The 19,900-nt window shown below is 44.5% G+C and overlaps 2 protein-coding genes across 2 annotated transcripts; both read right to left on the bottom strand.

Annotated features, from left to right (window-relative positions):
• Positions 1-1,277: 1,277 nt before the first annotated feature.
• Positions 1,278-10,264, bottom strand: LOC308173010 (inverted formin-2-like; the record flags this gene model as incomplete). The annotated part of the gene is made up of 3 exons (XM_080547977.1): positions 1,278-1,298; positions 3,669-5,832; positions 9,939-10,264. The coding sequence occupies 3 exons, from the start codon at positions 10,262-10,264 to the stop codon at positions 1,278-1,280; spliced, it is 2,511 nt and encodes an 836-aa protein (XP_080404103.1).
• A 1,497-nt stretch (positions 10,265-11,761) lies between these two features.
• Positions 11,762-19,721, bottom strand: LOC308173009 (inverted formin-2-like; the record flags this gene model as incomplete). The annotated part of the gene is made up of 3 exons (XM_080547976.1): positions 11,762-11,809; positions 13,120-15,280; positions 19,396-19,721. 3 exons carry the CDS (start codon positions 19,719-19,721, stop codon positions 11,762-11,764), a joined length of 2,535 nt encoding a protein of 844 aa, XP_080404102.1.
• Between the last annotated feature and the right edge of the window lie 179 nt (positions 19,722-19,900).

Here is a 19,900-nt window from a genome sequence, read left to right as displayed (position 1 = left end):
ATCCAATTGCGTCACACATGGGCCGAAGCTTCGTGTTGCTTCATTTGCTCCACTGCGCCATCAAGTGGACAATAAATGTCTAGCAGGCAGAGTGATAATGACACCGTGGCGTTGGTGTGTGAAGCTTTGAATAGGCTAGGTGCACGATCTCCACTACTTCCTGAAAGGCACCTTGCATGAACATATCCTGTCTCACTCTATTGGTTTAATTGATTAATCAGCTGTGCGGTAAACTGTTGGAACACACAGTGCACAGCTGATTAATCAATTAAACCAATAGAGTGGCCCTATCTGAATAGGTATGTGCACGATGGAAAACACTCTATTTTATTATTTGTTCTTCAGCTTCTTGATTAGTGTAAATGGGCACAAATATATAAATATATATGTTTGTTAGTTTTACTGTATATAGGTATAATGTATATCTATATATTTGTATCTATATTGGTGAAATTACTGAACAAAATTTGAAATGTATCTGTGACTGTTTGTGCTTCATTTGTTTTCTATACACAGCTCCACCTCACAGCTACTGTTTCTGAACCCAAGTCCACAGAGTTCCTGCTGTGGTTCTTCAGTCCAGAAAAGCACAACGTGGGGTCCAAAGATGGTGGCCGTGAAGCTGGAATACTGCAGTCAAACACTGGAAGTCAACGTGGTCGTGAAAGAGGAGGAAGGAGGGGAGGGAGGGGAGGAGAAAGAAAGGATGGTGAAAGAAGAAGTAGAGGAAGAAGGAGGAGAGGATGAAGAGATGGTAGATGTGATGGTGAAAGAGGAGGAGGAGGTTAGAGGAGAGGAGGAAGAAAAGAAAGATGTGATGGTGAAAGAAGAAGAAGAGGAGGAAGAGATTAAAGATGTGATGGTGAAAGAAGAGGGAAGAGAATATGAAGTTGTGAAAGGAGAGGAAGGAGAAGAAGAAGAGGAAGTGGAGGATGAAGATGTCATGATGAAAGAAGAGCAAGGAGAATATGGATTGGTGGACACAGATGGTGAGGATGGTGAGTTCATGTTCTGTATTTGGTGAAAGCCAGGCCAGATTAATGAATAGTTCAAAGGGCGCTGGCAGATATTTAGCGGTGTATGCATGCAATCAGACATTTATTTTCATTTTTATTTTCCCCACGATTTCCTCCATAGCAGTTGTTGATAGTGATGCTCCGATCTGATCGGCGCTGATCGGTATCGGCCGATATGGCCTTGATCGGTTTTGATCGGAGTTCTCAAAACGGCCGATCAAACCCGACCGATCACAAGATGGCCGATCAAACCCGGCCAGTTTACAAGATGGCGTCGCCAGTCTGGAAATATTACACCGTGTCGGAAAGAGACAACAAATATGCCGTTTGTAATGCCTGTTCAAAAGAAATACCTCGGGGAGGAACGCACGCAAGGTCTTTCAATACAACGAATATAATACGGCATTTGAAGGCTTGTCACACGAAGGAATATAACGAGTTTAATACATTGGCGAGCACTAAGGCCAGAGAGAAAGAGTCGTCGAAAGAACGTTCGACACCACTCACTCAGCTTACTGTTACCGAGACATTGCAACGACAGCAACCATACGGCAACGACCACAAGAAACGAAAGGAAATAAATGCGAAAGTAATAGAATTCATATGCCTTGATCAGCAGCCCCTGTCTGTTGTGGAAGACGCCAGGTTCAAACGCCTTGTTTCCTGCCTGGATCCACGCTATACGTGACATTGAATCTGAGCGCCTGTACACCATCGCTACACTCCTTGATCCAAGGTGAGAACTCCACAGGGAGAGATTCTTATGCGTATTAGCTTTGGCCTAAACATTATTGATAAAAGGGGCTATGCTTAAGTTAAAGGTAAAATATAAATACTGTGTTGTGTTATCCTGTAGTGTACGATGGTTTGCATTTAAAAAGCAGTTAATCGATTCTTAACTATAAATAAATAAATAGAATGCTATGGGGCCAAGCCCATGCCTAATTAATTCATAAATATAATACAAATGCTATGGGGCCCCGCCCAGGCCTAATTAATAATAAAATAGTTAAGCATAACCTACAAAATGCATTAAATACATTAATTAATGTTGCCTTTTATTTCTCTCATAATAAAAAATAGGTATAAAGACAGATATTTCCCCAAGGCACTCAAGCCACAGATGCATTGTATCATGCAGATGTACATTTTATTTATTATGATTTTTATTTTCACATTTTATTTATTATGATTTGTATGTTCCTGAAGTAAGCTACAGGTGGTTGTGAATTCAATAAAACAGATGGTTGTCAATTCATGATACTTTCTCATCTCCTAATTTCATTTGAATACTTAATATACAATATCAATGGTGTTAAGAATAATTAAAAACATAATTAATGCTACACAATAAATAGAATGAATGAATGAATGAATGAATGGTCTTTATTGTCATTGCTATAGTACAGGTACCAAACAACGAAATTTAGGAGGGGTGGCTCCCCTGGTGCTAGGAAAGAAGAAAAAAAAAAAAAAAAGCTTCAATTGCCATTTTCGACGCTGTGATCGGTGATCGGTGATATCGGATCGGCAGATCACTGGTTCCAGTGATCGGTGATCGGCACCAAAAACCCTGATCGGAGCATCACTAGAATCGAATGAGGAATATAAAAACACACGACGTCCTTCGATTTCTGCCTCAACCAGCCTCGGTGTGAACCCGTGCCAACCCCCTGCACGCTGGTCTCAACAAGTCTCTGTTGGCAGGAACTGGCAGGGGAGCTTTTTTGGCGCTTGTCAGTTTCACGTTTTAGTGTATCCTCAATTTAAGCCCAATCCTTTCCACAGCCACAGGCTGCTCTCTCTACTTAACTCCTCAGAGAAGCTAAATCCTGCTCCACCACATTTACCAGTTGTCAAGGACATCGGCTACTTGAATCGGCTACTTTTGATCTGTGTTTTATTTCGGTAACTACAGTGGGGAGAAAAAGTATTTGATACACTGCTGATTTTGCAGGTTTTCCCACTTAGAAAGAATGTAGAGGTCTGTAATTTTTATCATAGGTACACTTCAACTGTGAGAGACGGAATCTAAAACAAAAATCCAGAAAATCACATTGTATGACTTTTAAATAATTAATTTGCATTTGATTGTATGAAATAAGTATTTGATCACCTACCAACCAGTAATAATTCCAGCTCTCACAGACCTGTTAGTTTTTCTTTAAGAAGCCCTCCTATTCTCCACTCATTACCTGTATTAACTGCACCAGTTTGAACTCGTTACCTTTATAAAAGACACACTCCACACACTCAATCAATCAGACCCCAACCTCTCCACAATGGGCAAGACCAAAGAGCTTTTTTTTATTTTTATTATTTATTTTTTGGCTGTGAGAGTCAATTTATTTAAGCCCGCTGATTTAGGTGAATTTACCCTTGAACGTGTCACCTTAACCATCAACGCAACAATTGCCCCCCCTGAGAGATTTGGCAGGAGCCGCCACTGATGCCCTCATCTCTCTCTGAAGATCCCTCCTTGAGCAGGGGATCCAATCCAGGATTGAGGGGGGCGATGGTCTCTGATTAATCCAGTTTGAGTCCTGTTGGAAGGCCTGATGTGGACTCCCCTGTGTGTGGCAGTCTGTCCTGCGATCCTTGCTGAATGGTTGATGCCACCTTGTCCACTTCTATGCCATATTGGGTATCTACGGCTGATGATCGCTCAAGCTTGGCATGTTCAGGCTGGGTGCTATCCCTTTTCTTGTCATTAGAGGGCAGGCTGCCCCTGTCTGCCTGGGCCCTGGTGGTCTTCCTTAGTGCATTGCCCTTCATCATAGCCAACAGGTGGTCCAACATGATGCAGCCCTCCTCCTGGACTGGGGGGGCTTTACGAATTATTTTTCCGTTCTCCCCCCTCGGTCTCTTGGCGTCATCCTCCTCTTGCTGTTTCTTCCTCTTCTCTGCCTTGATGGCCTGCTCTCTCCAGGTCTGGTTTTCCTTGATTGCTTTAAGGAAGAGTCCTCTGAAGGTCTTGATGGTGTTGAACAGCTCCTCTAGTGAGAGGCGGGACGTGTCCTCACACAGATACTCTGCTAGCTCTTCCTTCTTCTTTTTGATGGAGGCAAAGAGCTCCTGCAGCTTCTCACAGGCCTCCAGGTTCCCCTTCATAGCAGTGAGATACTGCTGCTTGATATCCTCCTGAGAAGAAGAGGCCACTTTTTTCTCAGAACCCTTCAACCGTTTGACCAGTGAGCTCGACTCTGCCTGAATAGAATCCACATTTATTCTAGCAGCCTTTTCACAGATCTCTAGATCATCCGGAAGGTTCAGCAAGTCAGCATGGGTTTTCTCCGCCTCCTCCAGGATGTGATGGAGCAATGTGATACGGGACTTGTTGGCTTTGGTATCTGTGAGCTTCAGCAAGGTGCTGATCTTGAAGCCATCTGCATTGCCTATGTGACTCCCATAGTTGAGGAAGTTTCCAATGTCAAGTATGAGCTTGCAGAAACTTGGAAGGCGGGTGCTCTCCTTCAAACTCTCACAGGCTGCGTCCAGCAGCTCAGCTTTGGGTTGCAGCATCTTTAACACAGAAGGGGTCTCCTCACAGAGAAGCATGCACTCGATCCTCATGGTGTAGCATGAAACTGATAGGAGCTCGAGGTAGAACCGATCCACACCGGCCAGCTTCTCTATCTCCCCTTGGTATGACTTGAGGTTCTCAATCTCATGTTTCTCCGGCAGTAACGTCTGCATCTGTTTCAGCACCTCGACGTCAAACTTGGAACGGTCCCCATTTTGGATCATAGCTACAAAGTCTTTATGTGAGCATCTGAACTGCTTCAAGAATATGTTCAAATCTAGATTTTTCTTGGCATCAATGAAGGATATCTCTTTGGGCTCTCGTTTGACCGTAGTGTTGGTACTTTTGGCCTTTGAGTCAGTCACTGGCAGACAGAAGAGCTCCTCAATGCTGGAGTAGTCAGGTTCCAGGGAATCAGACTGCACTGACGACCACATGGATTGGCTTTCAGACACCACTCTGGAGGGCAGCTTCTGCCAGTTGAGCTTCTTCATGCGCAGTGTGGGACAGCGGCTGGCCTTGGGGAGAGGAGCGTTCTGGGGCACAATAATACCTCCTCCAATACCTGGGGGAGGGGGTGGTGGGGGAGGGGGGCCCATACCAGGCAGGGGAGGGGGAGGTGGGGGGCCCATACCAGGCAGGGGAGGGGGAGGTGGGGGGCCCATACCAGGCAGGGGAGGGGGAGGAGGTGGACCTCCCTGCCCCATCCCTGGTAGAGGTGGTGGAGGAGGAGGTGGCATCCCAGGTAAAGGAGGAGGTGGTGGGGGTGCACCATAAGTGGTGCCTGGCAGGGGTGGGGGTGGGGGAGGAGGAGGGTTTGGGGTAGCAGCAGGAAGTGGAGGGGGAGGAGGGGGAGGAGGGGGAGTTACGGAAGCCATGTCTGATTGGTTGGTTGTGCTGCCGAGCAAGTCTGTCTGGATTGCCCTGTTGGTGGTCTTGGTCTTGGGACTGGCTGAGATCTGTTGTCTCTTGGAAGAGAGCAGGCGCTCCATCAAACGTTCAGCGGAGTCCATTTGTGAGTCGTGGGCCAGCAGAGTGGCACGGACAGCCAGGGCCTCCAGGGTCAGCCACACGTCTCCCCGTCCTGGAGCCACCAGCAGCAGAGCCTGCAGGATGGACAGCAGCTGGACAGAGGCTGGGGAGCTGCTCACTTTGGTGAGGAGGGAGGTGAAGACCTCCTGGTGACTGCTCATGTCGATGCCTCCGTACACCCTCTCCATCTCCTCCGCATCCTCGGCCATGGAATCCTCAAAGGCCTCACACTGGATGTTCAGGTCCAGGTCCTCAGTCTCCCTGTTACATAAACACACATGCACATATGCACGCACACGCACACACAACATAGGTATTGATGTTTGGGAAATCTTACAGAAAGTGACTGTGACTGTTGTTCCACCAACATTTGATTAGCATTTAATGCATCCCACACCTACCTCAGCATTGGCAGTATATCCAAAACTGGAAAATACATAATTAAGATGAATCCCAGTACTTTCAATATCTCAATATCTCTATATTATCTCAATGGCCAATGCACACAGTGTTTTTGTAGCACTGTCAAATGTTGCAAATGTTGTAATAGTTTCTTATTGCATCACAATGGGACAATTGGAAAAACTTCAACATTCTAAATTGCCTGACACAGAAGAGCTTGCCTTGAAAACGCCTTGTCTAATGGTTTCTATTTTATTTTTTTAAATAATTTTTTTACTTTCTTTTTATTGAGATGTTACAGATATACAAAAATAATACTTTTCAGTTTTGGTTTGTTTTTACACAAAACACAAACATGTCCCAACCCTCCCCCCCCCCCCCACAAAATCCCAAGTGGTGCATCCCAGGACGAAGGATATAAATAAACAACAATAAATAATAATAATAACAGTGGTGATAGGTAATGAAGACAGTACAGGTAAGTAATCAAAGAGATAAAGAGAAATAAAGTGCAATTCATTTGTAAGTGAGGATAGATGAGATGGTCGTGTTGGTCTGTGATACCATGTCTGTTATGATTGTAATATGTCCCTCTCTAGAACGAGATGATGTATCTCTAGGGGTTTATCCTGATAAATAGATTCACAACATATGTCATCACTCAGCATCCAGCGCACTTGCATTGTCAGGGAGGGTTTTTAGTTTGTTGAAATAGGATATTATTGGGTTCCAGGTGAAATAAAAGCGGTCTTTGGACCCCCTAAGTGTATATTTAATCTTTTCAAGTTTCAAGTGAAGCATAAGGTCAGTCAACCATAAGGAGGAATTCGGTGGTTTGGGGGATGTCCAACAAAGCAAAATCCTCCGTCGAGCAAGTAGAGTGGCAAATGCCACAATGTCTTTATGCTTGTTAATAATCTGTTGGTCAGTTGGCGCTATGCCAAAGATAGCTGAGTAGGCGTTAGGTTGCAGGTTCAGATCTAGTGCCTGTGAGAGGGTCCTGAAAACTGCTGACCAATAATCAAATAATAAGGGACATGACCAAAACATGTGTGTTAGCGTTGCCGGAGCGTTATGACATCTGCTACAATTCTCATCCACGTCAGGATAGATTCTGGCTAGCCTAGATTTGGAAAGGTGAATTCGGTGCAAGACCTTAAATTGGATTACGCCTAGTCTAGCACATGATGTGCTCCCGTTAACTCTCGTCAGAGCCTCAGTCCAGGAGTCATCGGGTATTACGTCCCCTAGCTCCTCCTGCCATTTCTCTTTAATTTTGTGGAGGGAAGTGTCTCCGAGGGATGATATGCTAGAGTAAATACTTGATATTAGGCCTTTTAGATTGGGAGGAATTTGGAGGATATCATCTATAGCAGAAGGTTGTGGTGCATTTGGGAAGTTTGGATCCAAACTTTTAATGAAATGTCGGACCTGGAGGTATCGAAAATAACTTGAGCGGGGAAGGTTGAATTTTTGAGAGAGGTGATTAAAGGTCGAGAAGACGCCCTCAGTATAGAGATCTTTAAATTTGGAGAGACCGAGTCTTTTCCATAAGGCGAAAGCATTGTCTATTCTGGCGGGGACAAAAAGGTGGTTATTGCAGATAGGGGCTAGGTTGGAGAAATCTTTTAAACCAAAGTGGCGTCGAAATTGTGACCATATTCGTAATGTATTAACAACAACAGGGTTAGAGGTGTAGTGTGGGGCAGATAGAGGGAGTTTGGAGGTAATCAAGGCGGAGAGGGATGTTGAAAGACATGACTCATTTTCTATTAAGCACCAAGACGGCTGTGGTGAATGGACCCAGTATATGATTTTCTGAATATTGGCAGCCCAGTGATAATAAAGCAAATTTGGTAGGCCCAGTCCGCCCTGGGACCGATGTCGCTGTAGAAGTCTTTTCTGTATTCTAGGGACTTTACCCCCCCCAAATGAAAGATGATATGGACTTATCTATGGACGAGAAGAAGGACTTTGGGAGGAATATAGGGAGACATTGGAAAAGGTAGAGGAATCGGGGTAGAACGTTCATCTTAATGCTTAATACAGTTGATCTTCCCTGCCAGTGATAAATTAATGGACCTCCATTTCTGTAAATCATCTTTTAATTTATTAACAAGGGGCGTGAAGTTTTTTTCATGTAGTTTAGAGAAGGACCGTGTAATATTAATTCCCAAATATTTGAAGCCAGATTTAGACAAATGGAAGGGCAAGTCACATTGTGGGATTGCGAGATCTAGGTTGTTCACTGGAAAACATTCGCTCTTAGTGAGGTTGATCTTGTATCCCGAAAAGCTACCAAATCTATGCAGCATCTGAACTATATGGGAAATGCATTGCACCGGTTCAGATACATACAACAGTAAGTCGTCGGCATATAGCGCCACCTTGTGTTCCTTCCCCCATCTAGAAATTCCATTTATTATTGGAGAAGATTTTAACATGATAGACAGAGGTTCGATGGCGAATGAGAATAGGAGTGGGCTCAGCGGGCACCCCTGGCGTGTCCCTCTCGACAATGAGAAAAATGTGGAGCGTTTCCCGTTCGTAACTACCGATGCCTTAGGACAGGGGTCGGCAATAGGCGGCCCGTGGGCCATTGCTGGCCCGTCACCAATAATATTTGGCCCAGCAGATTATTTTGAGAATCCACTTTTTATTTTTTATTTTTTTTATTTTTTTATAATAATATCGGACCGACAGTCCCACATATAGCGCCTATAATGTCCGAATAGAGAATCGAACTCCACCTGAATAATGCTTATTGTACTTTTATCCATGTTGAGAGTGAATGACACAGGGACAGACAATCAGGCAGCAAGGTGCACCGAAGCGCACTGACGCTGAACCCCTCAGAGTGAATCATAAGCAGGTGGACAACGCGTCACGGTGCTGAAATAGCCGACATACCGTGTGTGGTTTGAACAAAATAACACGAGCTCAGTAAGCCATTCAAACGTAATGTTTACGTATATGTGACTGCAACACACATATGAACAGTAACAACGCAAATTCTGTTTAATTTTCTGAAAAACATTGAAAACAAAATCGGCGCAAACAAAAAGCATCTCCCATCGGTCAGTATTTGCTTGATATCTGGTGATATTGACGTCACTTTAATCCACAGGCAGTTCTCAAGGTTTTTATGCATCCATCGATTCCTCTCGTGCGTCTTTATCGCATTCATTGACGAAAAGGACGACTCGCGTATAGAAAGGGAACATTGTGAGCACGGAAAATGTCTCTCACAACGGCTTTGCATTGATGAAACCAGGTAGGATGAACGTATAGTTCGCTGTCCATTCCTCTTTAAATGCCCTGTTTCCACCGTCAACTTTCCTCTTTAGACCTTTGGAGAGTGACATTATGTTTCTCTTGCTAGCAGGTTAAATGTTTGGCTAACTTCACCCGGCACGCAAACAACCAATCCAATAATAATAATGTGACCTTGTCTGGGAGGAGGGGGGAATAATTATCAGAATGAAACTGTTACATAATTATTAGAATAAGTTAGGCTACGCTACATCGTCAGTCCACACATTTATTATTCAAAAATATGGAAAAGTGTGAAACTACGTTTCAACGTTGTTGAGAATCACAACACAAACTCGCTAATCAAGCCAAAATACTGCAACATAATGGATTGGACAGCTACCTAGTTAACTAGAACACTACTTTACATTGTTAGCAGGTTCACAAAACAAGCTGTGTTAGTTGACTAGCGATGTGTACAGTCGAAAGAAAAGTCAAAGCATTAGAACGTGTCACATTTTAAAACAATCAATTACTTAAATTAGCCTTTGATTATGTTCGGGCCCGCCATCTAGTGGCTCAAAAAATGTTTGGCCCGAGGCCAAACCTAATTGCCGACCCCTGCCTTAGGAGATGAGTATAGTAGTCTGATCCATGCAATAAAAGTGGGTCCAAAGCCAAAAGCTTTCAGACATTCAAATAAGTACGCCCACTCCACTCTGTCAAAAGCCTTCTCCGCATCCAGGGAGATAACCACCTCAGGTACCTCCTCGGACGTAGGAGAATGTACGACATTTAGAAGGTTTCGGATGTTAGAGAATGAGTGGCGGCCCAGCATGAAGCCAGTTTGATCAGGGGAGATCACCTCGTCTGTGACGGACTCTAGACGCCGGGATAGTGCTTTAGCTAATATCTTGACATCGCTGTTGAGCAGCGAGATGGGGCGATGTGAACCACACTCCGTTCTGTCTTTCCCTGGTTTCGGTAAAAGGGTTATGAATGCCTCTGTTAGCGTCTGTGGCAGGGCCTCATTATCCATTGAGTCATTGAACATTTCTAAGATGAGCGGAGTTAATTTGGTTGAGAATTTTTTGTAGAATTCGATGGGGTATCCATCAGGGCCCGGGGCCTTACTACTTTGCATAGCTGTGATTGCATTATAAATGTCGGTGTCTTGGAAGGGTAGTTCAAGTTCTGCTTTATGAACAGGGTTGATAACAGGGGCATTTAAATTTGTGAAGAAATGTTGCATATTGGTATCATCATTGGGTGCCTCAGAAGTGTACAATTTGGAATAAAATGCCCTAAAAGTCTCATTGATTTCGAGGGGGTCAGTTGTAAGCTCCCCATTTTCTCTTTTAATTTGTGGAATCTGTTGGTCAGAGGATTTACATTTTAATTGATGCGCTAACATTCTACCAGCCTTTTCCCCATGCTCATAAACAAAGCCTCGTGATTTCAGCAGCATACGTTCTGTCTTATCGGATGTTAATAACTCGTATTTGGCTTTGAGATTCAGCTTATTTTTGTAAAGCTCCGGGGTGGGAGAGTCAGAGTATTGATGATCTATGTCAATCATTGAGTTGAGAAGTTGCTCCTGTTCTTGCCTCCTAGCTTTGTTCAGCCTAGATGTGTATGCAATAATGTCCCCCCTTATTACTACTTTAAGGGTCTGCCAGAGCAGGGAGGGAGAAACAGTGTCGTCCCTATTGGTTTCCAAGAAATTGTCTATGGCAGTTGAAATCATTTGGCAGAATTCTTTATCTGTTAGTAGTGTGGTATCAAGTCTCCATGGAGCGCGGTCAGAGTAGTTAAGTGGGAAGGACAGATCCAATAGTACTGGGGCATGGTCAGATTCAATTATGGTTGAATATTCTACGTTTTTGACAAAGGGAAGTAGTGTTCTGTCTATAAAGAAGTAATCAATTCTGCTATACGAATGGTGGACGTGTGAAAAAAATGAGAATTTTTTATCGTGAGGAAATTGGAAGCGCCATGGATCGACACATCCAATTTGGTCCATGAACGCTGACAACATTTTAGCTAGGGATGTCCCGATCCCACTTTTTCACTACCGATACCGATACCGATACCTGGGCTTCGGGTATCGGCGATACCGATACCGATCCGATATTTGTATACATTTTTTGACCCCTGAATATTATATATATATTTTTTTTTTTTTTTTCCTAACACCAGGGGAGCCACCCCTCCTAAATTTCGTTGTTTGGTACCTGTACTGTAGCAATGACAATAAAGACCATTCATTCATTCATTCATTCAAATACCTCCCCAGTATATAGTCCACACCAACAACAGTTAAATTAAAGACTGCCAGCCTTTATTAAAGCAACAAAAATAGTACTCTGCAGTACTCAGTGACCGTATGTCAATATTTTTTTTAAAATAATGTTACTTTTCATTTGCACCTGATGCTGGCCCATTAGGGGTAACTTATAACTAATGCCCTCGATATTTTGATGTTTTACTTTCAGACGAGCCTTGTCTGTGCCATCTTAAAGCCACTATTCTCTGTTCAACGATAGTAACCCCCTTGACGCTTGATCTGCACCTGATGCTGGCCCTAGAGGGCAGATTATGACGTCAGTTTTATTTTTTAACACTTTCTGTGTAACAAGCATACATTTCTCTACTCTTTCTCTTTTCTTGAACTGAATTGGTGCTTTGTGCTTCAGGTCCTGTGGAGACAACTTTCCCTGGTCATGCTTGCTGTGTCCCTAGGCACATCCATGACCATGTAGTGTCTAGTCTCGTGGTTCCAACCATGGAGGTAGAAAATCGGTGGACAGGCTTATTGTAATGCATGGAATCGAATGAGGAATATAAAAACACACGACGTCCTTCGATTTCTGCCTCAACCAGCCTCGGTGTGAACCCGTGCCAACCCCCTGCACGCTGGTCTCAACAAGTCTCTGTTGGCAGGAACTGGCAGGGGAGCTTTTTTGGCGCTTGTCAGTTTCACGTTTTAGTGTATCCTCAATTTAAGCCCAATCCTTTCCACAGCCACAGGCTGCTCTCTCTACTTAACTCCTCAGAGAAGCTAAATCCTGCTCCACCACATTTACCAGTTGTCAAGGACATCGGCTACTTGAATCGTACATTAAATCTTTTGATCTGTGTTTTATTTCGGTAACTACAGTGGGGAGAACAAGTATTTGATACACTGCTGATTTTGCAGGTTTTCCCACTTAGAAAGAATGTAGAGGTCTGTAATTTTTATCATAGGTACACTTCAACTGTGAGAGACGGAATCTAAAACAAAAATCCAGAAAATCACATTGTATGACTTTTAAATAATTAATTTGCATTTTATTGTATGAAATAAGTATTTGATCACCTACCAACCAGTAATAATTCCAGCTCTCACAGACCTGTTAGTTTTTCTTTAAGAAGCCCTCCTATTCTCCACTCATTACCTGTATTAACTGCACCAGTTTGAACTCGTTACCTTTATAAAAGACACACTCCACACACTCAATCAATCAGACCCCAACCTCTCCACAATGGGCAAGACCAAAGAGCTTTTTTTTATTTTTATTATTTATTTTTTGGCTGTGAGAGTCAATTTATTTAAGCCCGCTGATTTAGGTGAATTTACCCTTGAACGTGTCACCTTAACCATCAACGCAACAATTGCCCCCCCTGAGAGATTTGGCAGGAGCCGCCACTGATGCCCTCATCTCTCTCTGAAGATCCCTCCTTGAGCAGGGGATCCAATCCAGGATTGAGGGGGGCGATGGTCTCTGATTAATCCAGTTTGAGTCCTGTTGGAAGGCCTGATGTGGACTCCCCTGTGTGTGGCAGTCTGTCCTGCGATCCTTGCTGAATGGTTGATGCCACCTTGTCCACTTCTATGCCATATTGGGTATCTACGGCTGATGATCGCTCAAGCTTGGCATGTTCAGGCTGGGTGCTATCCCTTTTCTTGTCATTAGAGGGCAGGCTGCCCCTGTCTGCCTGGGCCCTGGTGGTCTTCCTTAGTGCATTGCCCTTCATCATAGCCAACAGGTGGTCCAACATGATGCAGCCCTCCTCCTGGACTGGGGGGGCTTTACGAATTATTTTTCCGTTCTCCCCCCTCGGTCTCTTGGCGTCATCCTCCTCTTGCTGTTTCTTCCTCTTCTCTGCCTTGATGGCCTGCTCTCTCCAGGTCTGGTTTTCCTTGATTGCTTTAAGGAAGAGTCCTCTGAAGGTCTTGATGGTGTTGAACAGCTCCTCTAGTGAGAGGCGGGACGTGTCCTCACACAGATACTCTGCTAGCTCTTCCTTCTTCTTTTTGATGGAGGCAAAGAGCTCCTGCAGCTTCTCACAGGCCTCCAGGTTCCCCTTCATAGCAGTGAGATACTGCTGCTTGATATCCTCCTGAGAAGAAGAGGACACTTTTTTCTCAGAACCCTTCAACCGTTTGACCAGTGAGCTCGACTCTGCCTGAATAGAATCCACATTTATTCTAGCAGCCTTTTCACAGATCTCTAGATCATCCGGAAGGTTCAGCAAGTCAGCATGGGTTTTCTCCGCCTCCTCCAGGATGTGATGGAGCAATGTGATACGGGACTTGTTGGCTTTGGTATCTGTGAGCTTCAGCAAGGTGCTGATCTTGAAGCCATCTGCATTGCCTATGTGACTCCCATAGTTGAGGAAGTTTCCAATGTCAAGTATGAGCTTGCAGAAACTTGGAAGGCGGGTGCTCTCCTTCAAACTCTCACAGGCTGCGTCCAGCAGCTCAGCTTTGGGTTGCAGCATCTTTAACACAGAAGGGGTCTCCTCACAGAGAAGCATGCACTCGATCCTCATGGTGTAGCATGAAACTGATAGGAGCTCGAGGTAGAACCGATCCACACCGGCCAGCTTCTCTATCTCCCCTTGGTATGACTTGAGGTTCTCAATCTCATGTTTCTCCGGCAGTAACGTCTGCATCTGTTTCAGCACCTCGACGTCAAACTTGGAACGGTCCCCATTTTGGATCATAGCTACAAAGTCTTTATGTGAGCATCTGAACTGCTTCAAGAATATGTTCAAATCTAGATTTTTCTTGGCATCAATGAAGGATATCTCTTTGGGCTCTCGTTTGACCGTAGTGTTGGTACTTTTGGCCTTTGAGTCAGTCACTGGCAGACAGAAGAGCTCCTCAATGCTGGAGTAGTCAGGTTCCAGGGAATCAGACTGCACTGACGACCACATGGATTGGCTTTCAGACACCACTCTGGAGGGCAGCTTCTGCCAGTTGAGCTTCTTCATGCGCAGTGTGGGACAGCGGCTGGCCTTGGGGAGAGGAGCGTTCTGGGGCACAATAATACCTCCTCCAATACCTGGGGGAGGGGGTGGTGGGGGAGGGGGGCCCATACCAGGCAGGGGAGGGGGAGGTGGGGGGCCCATACCAGGCAGGGGAGGGGGAGGTGGGGGGCCCATACCAGGCAGGGGAGGGGGAGGAGGTGGACCTCCCTGCCCCATCCCTGGTAGAGGTGGTGGAGGAGGAGGTGGCATCCCAGGTAAAGGAGGAGGTGGTGGGGGTGCACCATAAGTGGTGCCTGGCAGGGGTGGGGGTGGGGGAGGAGGAGGGTTTGGGGTAGCAGCAGGAAGTGGAGGGGGAGGAGGGGGAGGAGGGGGAGTTACGGAAGCCATGTCTGATTGGTTGGTTGTGCTGCCGAGCAAGTCTGTCTGGATTGCCCTGTTGGTGGTCTTGGTCTTGGGACTGGCTGAGATCAGTCTCTTGGAAGAGAGCAGGCGCTCCATCAAACGTTCAGCGGAGTCCATTTGTGAGTCGTGGGCCAGCAGAGTGGCACGGACAGCCAGGGCCTCCAGGGTCAGCCACACGTCTCCCCGTCCTGGAGCCACCAGCAGCAGAGCCTGCAGGATGGACAGCAGCTGGACAGAGGCTGGGGAGCTGCTCACTTTGGTGAGGAGGGAGGTGAAGACCTCCTGGTGACTGCTCATGTCGATGCCTCCGTACACCCTCTCCATCTCCTCCGCATCCTCGGCCATGGAATCCTCAAAGGCCTCACACTGGATGTTCAGGTCCAGGTCCTCAGTCTCCCTGTTACATAAACACACATGCACATATGCACGCACACGCACACACAACATAGGTATTGATGTTTGGGAAATCTTACAGAAAGTGACTGTGACTGTTGTTCCACCAACATTTGATTAGCATTTAATGCATCCCACACCTACCTCAGCATTGGCAGTATATCCAAAACTGGAAAATACATAATTAAGATGAATCCCAGTACTTTCAATATCTCAATATCTCTATATTATCTCAATGGCCAATGCACACAGTGTTTTTGTAGCACTGTCAAATGTTGCAAATGTTGTAATAGTTTCTTATTGCATCACAATGGGACAATTGGAAAAACTTCAACATTCTAAATTGCCTGACACAGAAGAGCTTGCCTTGAAAACGCCTTGTCTAATGGTTTCTATTTTATTTTTTTAAATAATTTTTTTACTTTCTTTTTATTGAGATGTTACAGATATACAAAAATAATACTTTTCAGTTTTGGTTTGTTTTTACACAAAACACAAACATGTCCCAACCCTCCCCCCCCCCCCCCCCACAAAATCCCAAGTGGTGCATCCCAGGACGAAGGATATAAATAAACAACAATAAATAATAATAATAATAATAACAGTGGTGATAGGTAATGAAGACAGTACAGGTAAGTAATCAAAGAGATAAAGAGAAATAAAGTGCAATTCATTTGTAAGTGAGGATAGATGAGATGGTCGTGTTGGTCTGTGATACCATGTCTGTTATGATTGTAATATGTCCCTCTCTAGAACGAGATGATGTATCTCTAGGGGTTTATCCTGATAAATAGATTCACAACATATGTCATCACTCAGCATCCAGCGCACTTGCATTGTCAGGGAGGGTTTTTAGTTTGTTGAAATAGGATATTATTGGGTTCCAGGTGAAATAAAAGCGGTCTTTGGACCCCCTAAGTGTATATTTAATCTTTTCAAGTTTCAAGTGAAGCATAAGGTCAGTCAACCATAAGGAGGAATTCGGTGGTTTGGGGGATGTCCAAAAAAGCAAAATCCTCCGTCGAGCAAGTAGAGTGGCAAATGCCACAATGTCTTTATGCTTGTTAATAATCTGTTGGTCAGTTGGCGCTATGCCAAAGATAGCTGAGTAGGCGTTAGGTTGCAGGTTCAGATCTAGTGCCTGTGAGAGGGTCCTGAAAACTGCTGACCAATAATCAAATAATAAGGGACATGACCAAAACATGTGTGTTAGCGTTGCCGGAGCGTTATGACATCTGCTACAATTCTCATCCACGTCAGGATAGATTCTGGCTAGCCTAGATTTGGAAAGGTGAATTCGGTGCAAGACCTTAAATTGGATTACGCCTAGTCTAGCACATGATGTGCTCCCGTTAACTCTCGTCAGAGCCTCAGTCCAGGAGTCATCGGGTATTACGTCCCCTAGCTCCTCCTGCCATTTCTCTTTAATTTTGTGGAGGGAAGTGTCTCCGAGGGATGATATGCTAGAGTAAATACTTGATATTAGGCCTTTTAGATTGGGAGGAATTTGGAGGATATCATCTATAGCAGAAGGTTGTGGTGCATTTGGGAAGTTTGGATCCAAACTTTTAATGAAATGTCGGACCTGGAGGTATCGAAAATAACTTGAGCGGGGAAGGTTGAATTTTTGAGAGAGGTGATTAAAGGTCGAGAAGACGCCCTCAGTATAGAGATCTTTAAATTTGGAGAGACCGAGTCTTTTCCATAAGGCGAAAGCATTGTCTATTCTGGCGGGGACAAAAAGGTGGTTATTGCAGATAGGGGCTAGGTTGGAGAAATCTTTTAAACCAAAGTGGCGTCGAAATTGTGACCATATTCGTAATGTATTAACAACAACAGGGTTAGAGGTGTAGTGTGGGGCAGATAGAGGGAGTTTGGAGGTAATCAAGGCGGAGAGGGATGTTGAAAGACATGACTCATTTTCTATTAAGCACCAAGACGGCTGTGGTGAATGGACCCAGTATATGATTTTCTGAATATTGGCAGCCCAGTGATAATAAAGCAAATTTGGTAGGCCCAGTCCGCCCTGGGACCGATGTCGCTGTAGAAGTCTTTTCTGTATTCTAGGGACTTTACCCCCCCCAAATGAAAGATGATATGGACTTATCTATGGACGAGAAGAAGGACTTTGGGAGGAATATAGGGAGACATTGGAAAAGGTAGAGGAATCGGGGTAGAACGTTCATCTTAATGCTTAATACAGTTGATCTTCCCTGCCAGTGATAAATTAATGGACCTCCATTTCTGTAAATCATCTTTTAATTTATTAACAAGGGGCGTGAAGTTTTTTTCATGTAGTTTAGAGAAGGACCGTGTAATATTAATTCCCAAATATTTGAAGCCAGATTTAGACAAATGGAAGGGCAAGTCACATTGTGGGATTGCGAGATCTAGGTTGTTCACTGGAAAACATTCGCTCTTAGTGAGGTTGATCTTGTATCCCGAAAAGCTACCAAATCTATGCAGCATCTGAACTATATGGGAAATGCATTGCACCGGTTCAGATACATACAACAGTAAGTCGTCGGCATATAGCGCCACCTTGTGTTCCTTCCCCCATCTAGAAATTCCATTTATTATTGGAGAAGATTTTAACATGATAGACAGAGGTTCGATGGCGAATGAGAATAGGAGTGGGCTCAGCGGGCACCCCTGGCGTGTCCCTCTCGACAATGAGAAAAATGTGGAGCGTTTCCCGTTCGTAACTACCGATGCCTTAGGACAGGGGTCGGCAATAGGCGGCCCGTGGGCCATTGCTGGCCCGTCACCAATAATATTTGGCCCAGCAGATTATTTTGAGAATCCACTTTTTATTTTTTATTTTTTTTATTTTTTTATAATAATATCGGACCGACAGTCCCACATATAGCGCCTATAATGTCCGAATAGAGAATCGAACTCCACCTGAATAATGCTTATTGTACTTTTATCCATGTTGAGAGTGAATGACACAGGGACAGACAATCAGGCAGCAAGGTGCACCGAAGCGCACTGACGCTGAACCCCTCAGAGTGAATCATAAGCAGGTGGACAACGCGTCACGGTGCTGAAATAGCCGACATACCGTGTGTGGTTTGAACAAAATAACACGAGCTCAGTAAGCCATTCAAACGTAATGTTTACGTATATGTGACTGCAACACACATATGAACAGTAACAACGCAAATTCTGTTTAATTTTCTGAAAAACATTGAAAACAAAATCGGCGCAAACAAAAAGCATCTCCCATCGGTCAGTATTTGCTTGATATCTGGTGATATTGACGTCACTTTAATCCACAGGCAGTTCTCAAGGTTTTTATGCATCCATCGATTCCTCTCGTGCGTCTTTATCGCATTCATTGACGAAAAGGACGACTCGCGTATAGAAAGGGAACATTGTGAGCACGGAAAATGTCTCTCACAACGGCTTTGCATTGATGAAACCAGGTAGGATGAACGTATAGTTCGCTGTCCATTCCTCTTTAAATGCCCTGTTTCCACCGTCAACTTTCCTCTTTAGACCTTTGGAGAGTGACATTATGTTTCTCTTGCTAGCAGGTTAAATGTTTGGCTAACTTCACCCGGCACGCAAACAACCAATCCAATAATAATAATGTGACCTTGTCTGGGAGGAGGGGGGAATAATTATCAGAATGAAACTGTTACATAATTATTAGAATAAGTTAGGCTACGCTACATCGTCAGTCCACACATTTATTATTCAAAAATATGGAAAAGTGTGAAACTACGTTTCAACGTTGTTGAGAATCACAACACAAACTCGCTAATCAAGCCAAAATACTGCAACATAATGGATTGGACAGCTACCTAGTTAACTAGAACACTACTTTACATTGTTAGCAGGTTCACAAAACAAGCTGTGTTAGTTGACTAGCGATGTGTACAGTCGAAAGAAAAGTCAAAGCATTAGAACGTGTCACATTTTAAAACAATCAATTACTTAAATTAGCCTTTGATTATGTTCGGGCCCGCCATCTAGTGGCTCAAAAAATTTTTGGCCCGAGGCCAAACCTAATTGCCGACCCCTGCCTTAGGAGATGAGTATAGTAGTCTGATCCATGCAATAAAAGTGGGTCCAAAGCCAAAAGCTTTCAGACATTCAAATAAGTACGCCCACTCCACTCTGTCAAAAGCCTTCTCCGCATCCAGGGAGATAACCACCTCAGGTACCTCCTCGGACGTAGGAGAATGTACGACATTTAGAAGGTTTCGGATGTTAGAGAATGAGTGGCGGCCCAGCATGAAGCCAGTTTGATCAGGGGAGATCACCTCGTCTGTGACGGACTCTAGACGCCGGGATAGTGCTTTAGCTAATATCTTGACATCGCTGTTGAGCAGCGAGATGGGGCGATGTGAACCACACTCCGTTCTGTCTTTCCCTGGTTTCGGTAAAAGGGTTATGAATGCCTCTGTTAGCGTCTGTGGCAGGGCCTCATTATCCATTGAGTCATTGAACATTTCTAAGATGAGCGGAGTTAATTTGGTTGAGAATTTTTTGTAGAATTCGATGGGGTATCCATCAGGGCCCGGGGCCTTACTACTTTGCATAGCTGTGATTGCATTATAAATGTCGGTGTCTTGGAAGGGTAGTTCAAGTTCTGCTTTATGAACAGGGTTGATAA

Source organism: Nansenia antarctica (genome assembly GCF_963989245.1).
Source record: "Nansenia antarctica genome assembly, chromosome: 18".
In the NCBI taxonomy this organism is placed as follows: Eukaryota; Metazoa; Chordata; class Actinopteri; order Argentiniformes; family Microstomatidae; genus Nansenia; species Nansenia antarctica.
Note: the sequence above shows the minus strand (reverse complement) of the source record. Positions and strands in the feature narration are given on the sequence as shown.